The sequence below is a fragment of the Trachinotus anak genome, unplaced genomic scaffold, assembly GCF_046630095.1.
Source record: "Trachinotus anak isolate AG129_WGS33_773 ecotype Australia unplaced genomic scaffold, CSIRO_AGI_Tana_v1 ptg000024l, whole genome shotgun sequence".
Taxonomy (NCBI): Eukaryota; Metazoa; Chordata; class Actinopteri; order Carangiformes; family Carangidae; genus Trachinotus; species Trachinotus anak.
In genome coordinates, this window is record NW_027273875.1 from 12,273,658 (window position 1) to 12,289,521 (window position 15,864).

Sequence of the window (15,864 nt, forward strand, 5' to 3'; positions counted from 1 at the left end):
TGCCATGCATACAAAATCAGAATCAAAGTGTCCATCTGTTAGTGCCCATTAAACTTTATATTTGTAAGGGGTAGATATCAAAGTCTTTCTTTTGTGCAATTAATATTCACAGATATGTACATTCAAATTAGTCAGCCTCAAATATCAAGCATCCTTGCGAAAAGAAACCAACATTAAAAGTAAAAAGTTACAAAAACTTCAAATGAAACAATATATTTCTCTTTTAAAATATAATTAATAACTATTCCACTAACATGAGTTAAATTATGATTGCTTCATTTTTAACCATAGGCACATCGTAGATAGGCGAGGCGTCGTAGAAGCCAAGTGGAGGCCATGTATCTCTTCCTCTCTCCTCACTGCAGCTGATGTTTGTGTAAACAAAACCACCGAGCTATCCTATGGTCCTTGAGGGGACCAGTTCAAAAGTAAAAGTAAAAAAAAACAATAAAATAAATAAATTAAAAAAAGAACAATGTCCAAAGGTTTCCACTGTTCCAGCTTCTCACAGGGTAGCTGTCTGATATTTGATAAACAGAAAAGGAGCTCTTACAGAGATGTTTCATGCCTCACAATGATTGGTTTCTTTGGTATAAAACCACCATGACCTCCTACAGCTAAAAGAATCTCTTCATCTGAAATTAATACAGTAAGGATTGGAAAAGAAAAACCCCATCCACTCACTCTCTTCAAAACTGATGATCAACATACAAAACGTGACACCTTCATTAACATGACAGAACATTTGACTGATGTGGATGTGGCTACAGGTGGATTTCACCTTTAAAAAATGTGGCGTTAATGTGACGTGACTGACTGTCACATTCAACATCTAAGGAAGCATCACACCAATTATCTGTGTCATTATAAAAGATGAGGTAATTCAGTATTGAAGAGTCCAACCTTCTCAGCTTACCAAATATTAGATGTGTCACTAGTGTATTACGTGTCTATTCTACAGTCACCTCGGCTTCAATTCTTAACAATGACAGTCAATGAAGTCTCAGAGGTGAGTCTGTGTATTAGTGGGAATCTGCAGCGTTGGCTCTGTTCTAGGTATTTGTGTAATTCTTGCATTCATCATGATACACAATAGAGGGGGACATGATAGTGTGACTGACTATGATTTATGACTCAGCTTTGTTTTTGCTGCTGTGAAACATCAGGACCCTCATAAACTGCTGAAACTTAATTATACATTAGATAAAAATAACAACAGTAAATAAATAAATCTGTGGATAAAACTGTGTAGGCCTTTAAGAGATTCAGGATTTCCCGGTGACTTTTTTTGTTGTAATTAATTTCCATGATCATCCTTTGACATCATAAGGGTCTTTGATTATGGAGTGAAAATACTTCAACACATTAATAGAATAATGTGAAGGAATGCAATGCAATAGTATATCATCGCAGTTGTCCCTCAGCTGTATTGTTAATTCTCATCCTTTGCAAAGACTATGGCTATGTGAGTATCATCTTTATCCCGTTCAGCTGTCATCAGTTTGGAAGCTGGGCTTCAGATCAGATATGTTCAGGAAATCTATGATGATGTACTGATCCTACTTTTCCTAAAGAATACCATCATCTACTTCTGTTGTCAGAAAAGAAAAGGAAGGATGAAAGAAGGTGAGAAGGATGAAAGGAAGTATAGATAAAAAGTACAGAAGGAAGGAAGGAAGGAAGGAAGGAAGGAGTGGAATGAGCTAGTAGGTCAGTACTTTCTCCCTGTGGTGACTAATGAGACTCCACTGTCCTGGACAGTATTTTTAGGATGCTCTACATGTCCACTGAGACATGCAAGTCGCCAAGGTGACCTGTTTTCACCATGATCAACTATGTAACCCAGAGTGGCTGCTGTTTAGGAGGGGACAAAAAGGCAGAGAAAAAAAGGAATATACTTCCCCTTGAAGGTCACGAATTTGGCACACTTCATGTCCTTTAGCACGGCATCTTCAAGTAAAAACTTAGAAAACAAAAAATAGACCCCACAATTGTTCCCGTTCCAGTGAATGCACATGCTGATATACTGGATTCACCTAAGGCAAAAAGGATTGTGAATAAGTGTGGAAAGTGCTCTTTGAGCCCCCACCCCCCCCACCCCCCCTTCCCCCCTCCCCATCCTCTCAGCTCATGTCCACAGTACTACAGTGAGTTACCAGTGTGGGCGGGGGGGGGGGTGTCCTGGTTGACAGTAAGCACTGGGTGATCAGAGAGGTTTTTCTCCCTCACCCCCTCTGTTCCTTGTTCAGAGTGAACTAGCTGAGTCAGGACGTGTCCCCTTCAGATTGCCCTCCTCCTTTCTCTCTGCAGGTCTCTTAGGGGGACATGTTGAGTAACTTGGTGGATTTATTGGGGTAATTGATAGCCAGGCTGATGGCAGCGATGTTCTTCAGAGCCTGCATAATAACAATTTAAAAAAAGTGCATCAGTATGTGAATGCAATAGAGATGAATAGGTGCAGGGGAGAGAAAACCAAGCAGTGCGAAGTTATGAGATGATGACACATGGGAAACTTTTTTCATCTGTGCTGTGTGTGTTGAGTGGTGGTGACTAAATGGTGCAACAACTTCTGTGTGGTTTACTTCACCTTATTTCATAACCAAATGCTTAACAGATTCTACAGCCCTTCAGTGCATTTGTTTTCTTCACTGCATACCTTCACCATTAGCTGCGGGATGGTGATATCAGTCATTGAGTCCTAGTTTCCCTCTGTCCAGTAATTTGGTGCAAAACATCATATGACTACCACCAGAATACCATTTAATTTGTTATAGTTTTTCCAGAAGAGGACTTCTTACGGTTTTGGCTAGTCCTATTCTAAAATGTTTGACCAGGTCAAGATGAAGATCCAGATCCTAATTTTTTAATTATTACCCTTCTTTATGTTAGATGTTATGTTATGTTGCTAAAAGCAAACAGCTAGCCTGTCATTACTTGACTAGATTATGTTGAGTGGGTTTATCAGAAAACAGCTGCCTGTTGTGACTAGAGACGAGGCTGATGAGAGCTGTGAGACTGAACCAAAACAGCAACACTGCAGAATAACAATGAGCTGAAAGAGGCTAGCTGCAGTCATGTGATCACAGGGTTGTCACTGCAAGTGTCCCCTTTCATATATGCTGTCATTTGATCTATTGTTAATGTAAAAACATAGATTAGTGGAGCTTTTATTGTAAAAATGAAAATGCATGATCTACCTGTTAACTCAGCACCGACACCCGTCTCAATTTTTCACCAATTTAAAATTGCAACTCCATAAACGGTAAACTTCCCCCAGTGATTTCCTTGATGCTAAGAGCTCCACAGCTGACACCCAGCAGCACCCGCTGACTCAGCTGTTAATAGGCTCAGATACTTCAGTGGTGTAATGGCCCCGGGGCCTCTTCCAGGGCTTGTGTGTTGTGTTGTGTTGTGTGTTCTGAGTCTTCATGTTGTCAGGAGGCTCCCTCCTCCTTTGCACCACATTGTCTTCTGATGGAGTTTTCATTTTCTGTTCAGTTAATTTAGTGTTTCTTGTGTTGGTCTGGCGTTAGTTCCACCTGCCAGCCTTATTTGTTGAAATTGCCATTTTTTGTGGTAAAAACTAATTTCTGCTAAATAAAATGTCTTTGTTTTAGTTACATCCATGCGTGTCTTATTCGTTTTGGGCTCAAGGTCGGGCAGCACAAATGCTGTATCGAAAACACAGGTACCTTACATTGTTATTCATGTTCCATTGAATGAACCACAGGAAAAACAAAAGCCTGAGAGTAATGGAGTGAACATGATCCTTTCAACATTGTTCAACTTGTGTTGTGGTATAATAAACTCATCAAAAGAATAACAGACCACTGGAGGAGGTAAAGTCTTCACAACAACCTGATCAAAGTCTCCAGTGAGGGGAAGGGTTTTGCTTTTGACGGCTTTGGAACATTTTCTTTGCGTCCTTTGAACCTCAGTAAATTTACTCTTGGACTGTGCATGATTGTTATCATAATAGTTATAACTACTGCCAAGTCACCTATGGTTTTGTTTTCAGCCTGACAGGTGTTAGGTAACTGCTCAACAGAACCACCCACAACGTTTTTTCACCACCCCCCCCTCCTCTGCTCCTCTTAACTGCCTTCAGGCTCCTCTGCTGTATGACCGGGTCCACAGTACAGAGCTCTGGCTTGCACTGCCACAAATGCTAATGGACTGTAATTACCAAATACATTAGTCCTGAGTGCGGCCCACACATATTCAAAACAAGGGGAGGGGGGTGTCGAGGGATCTGCTGGGTGTCAACAGCTTGGTGATTCACTTGCAAAAGAGACTCCAGCCGCGAGCTGACTCACAGCCACTGAAGACTATTCAATCAACGGGACTGCGTGGTTAAGAAAGAAAGTTGCATAATATCAAAGCATTTCAGGGTGAACGGACAACTTCTTTGAGCTAACATACATGTCAGGCAGCAATTAACAACTGAGCACATCAAAGGTGATCTGGGAAAGCCTAGCTGGAGGAAGGACTTTAGAAAGGCATCAATGGTAATTATGTGGAGACAAAAAAGGAGGTAAAAGTCTTACCATTGCAGTGTGATTGAGGAGCTGCTCGTCAGTGGTCATGGCTAATAGGTACTCCTGGAGGATGCCCTGTGCCTGGGAAACACATCAAATGTTGGTAATGAATGCTTCTTCAGCAACAGTCCGGCATGCAGCTTGCAAAGAAACATAGATAACCTCACAGGCCAGACAACTGTCATGAATAGGGGGAGCTTCCCGAGACAGCCTAGCCTAAGAGGTTACATAAGGGATGGATACAGTTATAAATGAGGCCTGGTTCCCTCACCACTCTTCATCTCCATCTCAGCATCAAATTGAACTGTGGAATGTTGGAAAAGTAATTCAACATTATAAACAACTGAGGAGCACTTCCACTGAAGCCCTATGGGAGAGATGTACCTTGGGTTACATAAGCACAAGGACTCGGGGAACACAGATAAGACTACATAGAGGCTAAATGGACTGAGACCGGCCAAATGGAGCTTTTACAGAGCTGCAGACACAGTCCAGAGCCCCGGTCCGCCATCCATCTCGCAGCACCCCAAATGTTTATGCTGGGGAACATCCTAGTACGATTTGTACAGTCAGTAGTGCATGACATACCGTTGATTCCTAAATATAACTTTCACTTCCTGGAGTAGAGAGTTCACTGAATCTCAGTGGACGCGGCCGCGATCTCCATGTGCACACAGAGCAAGAACTGACACTGGTATGTGAACAGCACTGGCTTCTTAACCTTTTAAATAAGCTGGTTCTAGGCTCAGACATCGTACGACCACAGAGGGATCTACAATGTGACCAGATGCTCATTAGCCTCTCATGATTTTATAGTAGTGTCAACATAGAGCTGTTGAACCTGACTATACAGGATGTCATCAGCGCAGTTAAGCTCATATGTCAACATGACATGAGGGTGACCAACCTAAGTCCACACAAATCCTTACTTTCTGGGGGGGTTGTTGACAGATGGTGCACCATGTTGTAGGTAGAGCGGTGATCCTGACAGCTGATGAAGGTTTCCCATTGTGGTTTAAAAAGTGACTTTTCCTCTCTACATTAGCCTCACAACAGCCTTTCCTCATTAAACCATCCCCTGTGGGTGAATGCAGATGTAAAGACGTGCTGGGACAGGATAGGGACACTATGTCCAGTTTTAGTCAAATCCACTGTAAATGGTGCAGAGCCGCCTGTGAAACCCAGCTTAAAATCACATTCACTGGCTTTACTCGGGTTCAGCTGACAGCCACTTTTTGAAATGTCTCGCAATACTTTAAACCACATCCTGAACCTAGGGCAACACCAGCCACCACTCACTGTGACAGCTGCCACAAGAGGTAGCAGGTGCGTGGTTTTTTCAAACCAATTTGACTGTATTTCATTGTTCTATCTGGAGAATGATGGCAACATTTAGATGGAAGAAGTGAATGAGTTCTTTGAAATAACCACTGTGTGTTTCCTTGAGAAAACATTACAAAAAAATAAAAAAATAAATCATCCACATATCTCTGCTAAGACCTTCATCTCAGACTATTTCAAACTGTGGTTGAGGAGCTGGAAGCTACTAACCACTGCAGCACACACTGCTGAGTACTCCTACTGCCCCCTGGTGTTTGTTGACATGTGCTGCACCACCTGAGCATCTGATTCTCTCACTGACATGGCACAACATTCAGTGGGTGCAGATGGGAGCACAGAATCCATCGTGAATGACAAGCCAGCTGATGTAATTTTATTGCGAGACGAACAGCCTCAGGCCTCGCCGACCAGGCCTGAAGAGAACAGGAGAGATAGTGCTTTTCTGGGACTGTCTGATTCAATTGCATCCACAGATGGGAAACTCCTGGCTGACGACATGCTCATAATCCTCGAGACTTCTCTTAATTAATAATTCAAGACAACTGAGAGAGAGAGAGAGCCCATACGCATCGCAAAATGGATAGCATCTCTTCCTCTCGCAAGCAGTCTGCAGGGAGCCGGTGTGGCTCTGTGCTGTCTGGCAGATGGCAGGGCCGGGCTTTGGCCTTGAGCCCAGCACAGAACAGGTGGGTTGAAGAAAAACATGCCCATCTCACAGAGAGACAGATATAGACAGAAACAGGGGGGAAGATAGAGGTGAAGAATAAAATCTTGAGTAATTTTTACTCATTATTTCATTCAAATATTTTAACAAACCAAAAGAAACAAAAAGAACCTTGACAGGTTGTGTGAAAGGAGGGCAAACAAAAAATGGTTCAGTCGTGTGGAATTCATTTTATATTTCACCTCCGAAGTCAACAATGCCATCATGTCATCACAACAAAAACAACCAAGACAAAAAAACAAATGCCTAAAATGTAGCCAAACCTCCAGTGTCTGTGTGTGTGTGTGCATCACTCACAATGGCACGAGCCTCTGCGATGAAGAAGAGTTCAGTGAGGGCTCTGTGCAGAGGCAGCAGCACAGTGACACCGGTGGGATCCTGGCTCAGGCTGTTTTCCATAGACATAAAGAGCTGCCACAGAGGTCGCAGCAGCGTCAGCTCACAGGCTCTGCACAGCAAACAAATCAATAGTTAGATGCACATTGACCCAAGCAGAACAGGACAATAAACAGTAAGATTCTGAAAAAAGCTAAGTGAAAAATGAAGCCTTCATTCACCATGCATCAATCTTGTAACATCTGACCAGTCATCAAGAATGGCTAATGGATCACTACGATATCTATCTGAACTGCGAAGTGTGATAATCACATTTACAGTATTTACACACATTTACAGTCCTCTCTGTACAGACATGTTTTAAGACATATAAAATACTGTTTAAGTTTAACCACTGGCCACTTGTATGTCACTGAAAAGTCCATTCTCAGCATATGTGTCCTGGAGGTCCTGCTCGTATGTTCAAATCTCAAATTCAAATTTAAGCTGAGCCCAGAAAAAATGTCAAACATCAGCTCAAAGTGAAACAGCAACACGCAAAACACAAAACCTTTAAGTTCTGTCGAAGGATGATGTAATGCCTTGACCTGAGCCTTGATGATGTGTTTGCTGTCTCTGTGAGCACTAACTTCTTTGTTGTGTGATGTTGTCATTGTGACCAGACAGCGAAAGCCTCACCGTGCACATATGCAAATTCCTGAACACATCCTTTACCTCATTTCCGTGGTGACTACCATGACCACGGAACTACATGAGGGATTTATGAAGGCTTTTATGCAAACTCTGTGTTTAGGTGCAATCCTGCACCTCTAGGGAAAACACACTTCTGAGGTCAAAATCTGGAGTGCGTCCTCTTAGCCAAATTAGTGTTATATAGGTTGATGTGGATGGGCCTGATGGCCAAGAAAGAATGATTGTGGATTTTACTTTGGACAACGATGACATGAGGCTGTAGTTTTAAAAGAATCTCACTGACGACAGAAAAAGTACAAGAAGCATCAGAAAGAACCAGAAGGAAAGAGATAGAAGTGTATAAGAGGCTGGGCTTACGTCTGGGATTGACACTGCAGGAGGCGCAGCAACAAGTGAATGGCTTTGAGTCGCTGGTTCCCAGTCTGACGACAGGCCACACCCACCTGCCACTCCCATATGTCGGCCAGTGGCAGGTGACTTAGTACTTGGTCATCAGCCAACATTTGCTTCAGTATCTCAAACCCTGATTAATGACAAGAAAAACGTGCAGAGGATGACAACCTGGTCCAAATGAGGATTTATATTGAGGTTAATCTACATTTTACTGTTAGTTTGCAGAGTCACTGAAGCAACTTTGCACAAATCTGTTCCAATGTAAAGTACCTGTCTGGAATCGTCCTCTGTGGCCTCCTGTGACGGTGAACTTGTAGCCCCACTCCGTGTTGCTCATGTCTGACATAAATCTGTAGTACAGGGTATCACCTGAGAGAAACCCAGACAGAAGACACATTAGTAAACATAACAGTTAAACTATCTCAAATGCAGTGCAGAGCAGAAAGAAATAAATGATTTTTTGAAAATTTCCTCACCGGGAATCTCAAAGTCAGACCATTTCTGAGGAGAGCCACTGAAATTGTGGACATCCTGAAGGAAATCACTGCTGCTGGACATCATGAGCTCATCACAGCCTTCCTCTGTGTAGCAGCGGGAGTCAAACTTCACTGAAAGGTAGATAGCCCCTGGGATGTGCACCTTATCCTGCAAAGAGAAAGGATGGATGCAACAAAGTCTTCAGACTAATTGAAGAAAGAAATAGGAGTCAGAATACAAAAACATAACACTTGGACTTTAAAATTAATAACAACTCCAGTTATAGCTGCTGATGATAAAAATGTATTTTACCCACCTCAAAGTTGGTGTTGTTGTCATATGGGTGTTTGGACTCTCTGACCTGCACGGCCATACCTGGCTCCTCCATGAACTGGCAAGCAGTGAGAGACAGACTGCACAGCATACTCTGGCTGCAACCTTTCAGCACCCTCTGGAGAATCTGATCATTAACAGAATATGCCAATCACATTAATCCACACCTCTAATGTATAAATGTGCACCTTTGCAAACAGGATTTACCAGTGGGAACACAACACAAACTCCACATGCTCCTCTCTTTCGCCTACCTTCTCCCAGAGCGGCCTCTCCTCCAGCTGCATTAACATGTCCAGGATGTAGGCCATGTGTGAGGCACCGTTCAGTTCCAGGGCCTCCTCGCTCAACGCAGCCTCTGCAGGCCAGTCAGCCAGCAGCGAGGCCAGCACGTGGCGGGCGTACAGTGTCGCAATGGCCTGGTTGACCTTCACCAGATACTGACGAACTGCCCGATTGCTGCGCACATCCAGTTCCTTGTGCAAAAGAGCTGAGCTTTTGGTGCGCCTTTGTTTGGCGTAGCTGAGCTGCAAGTCGCTCTCTGAATTGGTGATGAGCTTCTGGGCAACTATGTTGAGCTCCTCTGTGGCCTTTTCACAGTGACTGGGTTTAGACTGTGGGAGGACGGCAATGTTGGGGCCATATAAGAAAACTGACAAACTTTCTCCAAACTTTCTCTCACTGTATCACACAGCAGGACAGTAAGGCAATGACTGAAAACCTCTTTGTAATGTCATGAGCTATTCATAATGTTTGTTATTCAAAAGTGTCATCTTGAAAAACTCACCACGCAGGACACAACAATCATATCAGTGTCCACGGCCTTGGTGTTCCTCTCCTCAGAGCGAGGCCGCCTGGCGGGCTGCCACTTCTGAGCCAGCGTACGGATCGTCTCATCTGTTTTTATCTCTTCTCCATCAAATCTGAAAGGCATGATGCACACAACAGGTTTTGACTGATATATATTTTGATATATAACACAACCTTTACCAAGGTTGTATTATATATAAAGAAAATATAGTGTACTAAAAGAAATTCTCTAGATTTTAGAAAGAATTTTTCTATATAGCAGTTGATGCTAACCTTTTCTGCACCTCCAGGAAGAAAGAGTCAGTTCTCTTCATCTGCAACTCATACATGGCCCGCAGGATGGGCAGAGGGGCGTTTAAGGCATCGTGGGTGATCTATGGTGAAAAGAGACTTCAGATTATTATACTTTTATATCATATTTAGCTGCATGTATTATGATATGTATCCCTCCTCACCTGGAAGCAAATCTTTGTCTCCTCATCGAGACCCTCTAGGGGGTCGGGCCTGTTGACATCAGTGTCGTCAGCGCAGCAGCTGGAGTGGTCCGAGTCGTGCTCCTTCTCCTGCTCTCTTTGGTCTCGCTCAGGGTCCTGGGCCATGGAGTGGATCTCCCTCTTGGAGGAGTAGAGCATGATGGACAGGATCTCCAGATCTCGCAGCAACCACAGCTTACTGAAGCCCGTCCCCTTGCTGCACTTCCTCACCAGCAGCTGGGTCAGTCCTGACTGCTGGATGGCCTCCTGAGCTTGCTCCACCCCATGCTTCTACACAAGAAAACAACATGGGATGAGAAAACTACTTCTGGAATCATTTTATATTATCTACACCAGTTGTTCATATGTCAGTACCAGATATCACCATCAATGAGTCAGATTTTGGAGTGGGAATGAACTATGCAGATTCCTAGGTTGGGGCAGGTACCTTGAGTGTGTTGTAGAGGCCTTTAAGAGCCAATGACAGAACCCAGGAAGCCTCCACTGCATCAGGAGAGCCATTGTCCTGGCTGGTCTGCAGCAGGTGGCTGATGATAGAGGTGAAGTTGCTCAGGTAGCGGCTGAGCAGCGTCTTTGAGGATCCCTGGCCCTCTGTCTGCCCTGGGAGGCTGACTGCTGTTGAATCCTGAGACTGGATGAGTTGGTAGTCCTTCACTGTGAGAGAAGGGAAAGCACGCACAGGGTTAATACCATGTTTATTTCTGAACACTAGCAATGTCGTTTGTAGTGCTACTGCTGCACTAACCTGTCTTCCTCTTGCGTGTCTTAACGTCCACCACTGCAGCATGGTTCTTTTCTGTGAAGTGTTTGAGCAAGATCATGTTGTGCTGTTCGTTGGCGTTGTCGATAAACACCGTCTGAGTGCCCACGCACAGCACCTGACAGACACACACACACAGGAGTCACCACTGGGTTTAAAAAGACAGGAAACAGTACACAGCCATGTGCAGCAGTGTGTATTCTACCTACCTCGGGGAAGCCCACCAGCACCAGCAGAGTGAAGAGGTTGGTGCGTTTGAGAGTTTGTGGCAGCTGCTGAATGCAGTGATCAGTGAAGGCAGCAATGACTGTACTCCACTCAGGACAAGCATTCAGACTGTGTAAAATATCTGCAACTGTGCATGCCCAATCCAGACCGATACGACTGCACAGGAGGGGAAGAGAAAAGACCTTTCACACCTCAAAATAACAGATGGTGACAAATGTTTCTTCTTGTTTGTCATCAATAGTACAAACAACTGCATGAACATCTAGAAAAATACCTTTCTGGCAAAATAGGTCTAAATTGTGTGATAAAGACAGATTGGTGCCACTTCTACATCTACATAGTTATAGTACATTATTTATTAAATAATGGTCTTAATGGAGATAATATGTAATGATGAATATGAAACAATCACTGGATAAACAAAGGAAACCCTCTTTAACATTTGTTATATTAAATATTATACATATTACATATCAAAGAAGGAGCACATGCAGCCTTTTATTGTGTCATTGTACAAAGTAAAAGCCACATAGTTGTTTCAACAATATTGATAATGATAAAAGTGAAACTATGTGGACCCACTTTGTAAAACTAAAACAGGTATAAACATGTAAGTAATTCCATTTAATTTTTTTTTTTTTTTTAAATCAAGACTGGAAAATATCTCAGATAGTTGTTCTGGATTGGCTAAAATCCATGTAGGGGCTAGCAAGTGCAGACCTGCCCTCACAGCGACCTGCCCTCACAGCGTGGTGCACCTGTGCCATCAAGAAAATAGATCTATACAAAAAAAAAATAATAATTCCCTGATATCATCAGGTTTTCTTTGTTTTACCTGTCTAAACAGACGGCCCCCAGGCTGAAAAGCAGCTGAGTGGTCCTCCAACCCTCGGTGTCTGAAGTGGCAGCCTCTCCTTGTGTCAGCAGCTCATATTTATCAGCCAGGGCTTCTGTGACGGCAGTGTCGGCCTCCAGTGGAGGAATGCGGAGCAGCAGCTGACCCAGTAGTCCCAGGGTGAGGTGGTAGGTCTCGTTGAGAGAGCCAGCGTTGGAAATGACCGCCCTGAATAACTGGGGCAGGATGGAGTTCAGACTGGGCAGAGACAGGGTGCTGCCCTGAGGAAACAAGGAAGACAATGTAATGTTATTTGCAGATACATTTTTAAAAAGTCTACGTTGGTTTTATAGTATATTGTATTGTTTATAGTGAACATTTCAGGCACAGGTGTGTTATAAAATAATTTTGTGGTTATAAAATAATTTTGTGTTTTAAATTGACAAAGTTTCTGATTTTGGTGTATTTGTTAAAGATTGTTCATTAAAGTCAAAGAATAAAGCAGCATTTGGGAAATATGGTGTCTTGCTGAGAGTTATATGAGAAAATCAATGCCTCTCTCATATTTGTCCAATAAATATGAAACAACAGCCAGCAGCCAGATAGATTTTATGGGGATTTAAGTGCAGGACTATTTCTTGGAGAGGAGCAGTGACTTCCTGGAGTTTCTGCTGGTTGACCCTTGGCAACCCAAAGATAAGACTCTAGGAAAGTCAGTGTGTCCAGCCAAGAAATACCATGGCACATAACCACCTCATAAAACACAATGTGTTGTTTTCACACTTTGGTTTTTGTACAGATTACGCAAATTACATTTACGTTACACTTATTCATTTGGCAGATGCTTTTATCCAAAGCAACTTACAAGTGAAGGACAGTAGTAAATCTACAGTGCAGTGGGAAACCTTTGTGTAAGTATTAGGCAATACATCTATTTAATAAGTGCGAGGAGACTGTTTCAGGAAGTGCATCAAAAAGTGCTAGTTAGACATGTTAAGGTTTTTAGGAAAGGAGGTGCTCTCCGAAGAGATGAAAACAGAGAGGGACGCCCCCTCCTCTTGGCAGCTCGTTGCACCATCAGGGAACCACAAATGAGAACAATTTGGACTGAGATTGCCTTGTGTGCAGGGATGGCAATGCCAGATGACATTATAGCATGTTAAATAGTGAACTTTAGAGGTGCTGGTAGGCAGATTTTGTTACGTGGCAACAGACCCCGGCTAGGTGTTTTCCTTATGCTAAGCTAACTGGCTGCTGGCTGCAGGTTCATATTTAACATTCAAATGTCAGCGGTATTTATCTTCTTTCCCAGCATAAAAGCAAATAAGTGTGTTTCCTAAAATGTCTCGCTCTACATAGAGTCTCAAACCCACAAACTGGTTTGACATACTGGTCTGGCTGGTGGCAGCATGGCGGCTAGTAGCCCCAGGATCCTCTCTCTGGAGCACTCTGAAAACACATGCTCCTGCAGGGGAACCTGAGGCAGCCTCTCATCTGTCTCCTTCACAACGTCTGATGGGGAGTTGACTGTCCCTGGTCCAGATTCTGAAGCTGAGAGTGATAAAAAAAAAAAAAAAAAAACATACAAGATTGATCCAGTCACCTAAGGGACAGTCATAACTGTATACCATTATATAATTTCTATATCATTATATGCTTATTATTTATCTTTCTTAAATATCTGTTACTGCACTTTCTTTGCAGCTTTCTTTTCTCTGCACTGCCACTTTGCTGCTGTGGCACTGTGAATTTCCCACTGTGTGACTAATAAAGGCCATCTTATTTTAACCATCTGTCCAGACATCAGATTGTTGGAGGTAATCTCAGTACTTACGCCGGACCACAGGAGAGAGAGGGTCCTCGCTGGACACAGAAGCTGTCTGGCTGAGACTTGGAGAATCCAGGGTGTCTTGAGTAACCAGCTTCCTTTTCTCTTCTCCTCCAACACTTGGAGGGGACAACACCTCTGGGGGAGGAGAGCCCACCTCCTTTACCTTCTTCTCTTTACCTGATGGTTTTCTCTGGTGGTGACAGGATAATGACAGTTCAATAAATTCACAGTACAACAGTATGAGCTCTTCAACTGTTAAAATACTATATACTGTATCACCTACATAATAGACTTTGTACAGTTTTATGAAAAAGTTTGAGCAAATTACATATTTTGTTGATTTTTGAAAAGAAGTAAATACAAACCCTGCAGCAAACACACATTAAACATAAGACTCTCTATTCCTTTTTTCATGAACTCAAAAACTGATATCAAAGTGCTTCCAGCTTGAAATTGTCCAAAATGTCTTTATGAGACAGTGGTTAAGTGGAACTGAGCAAGTCAAGACAAGATCTGGAAGACCAAGAAAACACTGAGATAAAACTGCACCTCTGCTGGGCAGAAAGGCAAAGCAAAACCTCCATATGACTGCAGAGGAGCTGCAGGAAGATGACACGGGAGTGGTGGTGCAACGTTCCACTGTGCAGCGTTCATGCACAACAGTACAATGTCTATATGGAAGAGTCATCAAAAGGAAACCCAATCTGTGACCTCTGTGACCTCATCACAAATATCAGTGTCTAAAGTCTGCAAAGCACATTGCACAGATAAAGGGAAGCATGGATTTCACTAAATATCAGCAAACTCTGGCTGCAAATGTCATGAAGTCAAGAAACTGAAAATGACCAGAGACTGGCTTCAGCAGCAGGACAATGATCCAAAGCAGACCTCTTAAGCCACCGAAAGCTACTTCAAGAAACACAAGTTATTTCAGAACCTGAGGTGATCTGCAGGACGAGTGGCTGAAAATTCCTAAATCAAGAATAGAAAGAATCTAAACTGCTACAAACAGCACTTGTCAGCTGTGATATTTCCCAAAGGGAGGTTACTAAGTAGGGTGCCCAAACCTTTGAACATGCTGATGATGAATTACTGATGAATAAAATAAACAGTGCATTACCATTTGAACATCTGCTGCAGGGCTACTATTTACCTCTTCTCAAAAATCAATAATATACATCATTGGCCCAGGTTTGTGCCCAAATGCATACAACTGCAAACACATGTACATGTCTCCAGGTCTGTTTGTATATCAGCTAAAATATTTCCAGGCATGTTTTTCTATACATCTACTCTTCTAATGAACTCATTGATAGATGTGTATAGTAATAATATCTGCTCAGTTTGTTTGTGTGTGTGTGTGTGTGTTCTACTTCCTGCAACCATAATGGTATCATTCAGTCTTCATATAATTTCTAACATGGCTCCTGTTCCTCACCTTGTCCCTGGGAGATGACGGGGAGCAGATCGCTGTGGTGCTGCCAGGTAGAGAGGAGGTGTCAGTGGTTGTACTGAGCTCCTGAAAGGACTCCGGAGAGACTGGACACAGCTCACTATCAGAAGATGATTCATTGGAGGACAGCAGAGCGAGCAAAGCTGAGGAACGTAGACCTACAGAACGGCAGACAAGGTTAGCCATAAAGGATATAAATAAAATAAATAAATAAAATACAGGTTTGAAGAATATGAATGTGACAAATTGGTTAACAGAGATACACCCTCCTTTAACAACTCTAATTTAAAAATGAGAGAAAATAGAGGAAATTTACCCTCTCCCAAAGCCAGAGTTTTATTTAAAGATATAGTTCAACATTTTGGGGGATATGCTTCCTTTTCTTCCCAAGAATTAGATGATTGTGTCACATCAGTAGTAAGGTTGCCAGGCAACCAGTGGAAGTCACTGCACCCAGCTAGGACAGTCCACACATGTAATTGCTTTACTTTTTTAACTTTGGACAGAGCCAGGCTCAGTGTTTCCCCTTTCTTATAGCCTGTGTGTTAAACTAAGCTGACAGTCTGCTCGGACTAGCTTCATTTCCCAAAATGTTGAATTATTCCTTTAAAAATAAAA

General features: G+C 42.8%; 1 protein-coding gene across 1 annotated transcript in view; it reads right to left on the reverse strand.

Annotated features, from left to right (window-relative positions):
* Nucleotides 1-2,107: 2,107 nt before the first annotated feature.
* zzef1 (zinc finger, ZZ-type with EF hand domain 1) overlaps nt 2,108-15,864 on the reverse strand; it is a 28,478-nt gene continuing 14,721 nt past the window's right edge. The window contains exons 37-54 of the mRNA XM_071461213.1: nt 15,232-15,404; nt 13,797-13,983; nt 13,353-13,513; nt 11,963-12,243; nt 11,109-11,283; nt 10,885-11,017; nt 10,567-10,793; nt 10,101-10,409; nt 9,919-10,019; nt 9,623-9,758; nt 9,090-9,449; nt 8,819-8,962; nt 8,502-8,670; nt 8,296-8,394; nt 7,990-8,155; nt 6,901-7,051; nt 4,548-4,619; nt 2,108-2,396 (exon numbers count right to left, since the gene is read on the reverse strand). Of these exons, the coding sequence (XP_071317314.1) occupies nt 2,316-2,396; nt 4,548-4,619; nt 6,901-7,051; nt 7,990-8,155; nt 8,296-8,394; nt 8,502-8,670; nt 8,819-8,962; nt 9,090-9,449; nt 9,623-9,758; nt 9,919-10,019; nt 10,101-10,409; nt 10,567-10,793; nt 10,885-11,017; nt 11,109-11,283; nt 11,963-12,243; nt 13,353-13,513; nt 13,797-13,983; nt 15,232-15,404 (3,125 nt within the window). The 3' untranslated portion in view covers nt 2,108-2,315. The remainder of the gene's footprint in view (nt 2,397-4,547; nt 4,620-6,900; nt 7,052-7,989; nt 8,156-8,295; nt 8,395-8,501; nt 8,671-8,818; nt 8,963-9,089; nt 9,450-9,622; nt 9,759-9,918; nt 10,020-10,100; nt 10,410-10,566; nt 10,794-10,884; nt 11,018-11,108; nt 11,284-11,962; nt 12,244-13,352; nt 13,514-13,796; nt 13,984-15,231; nt 15,405-15,864) is intronic.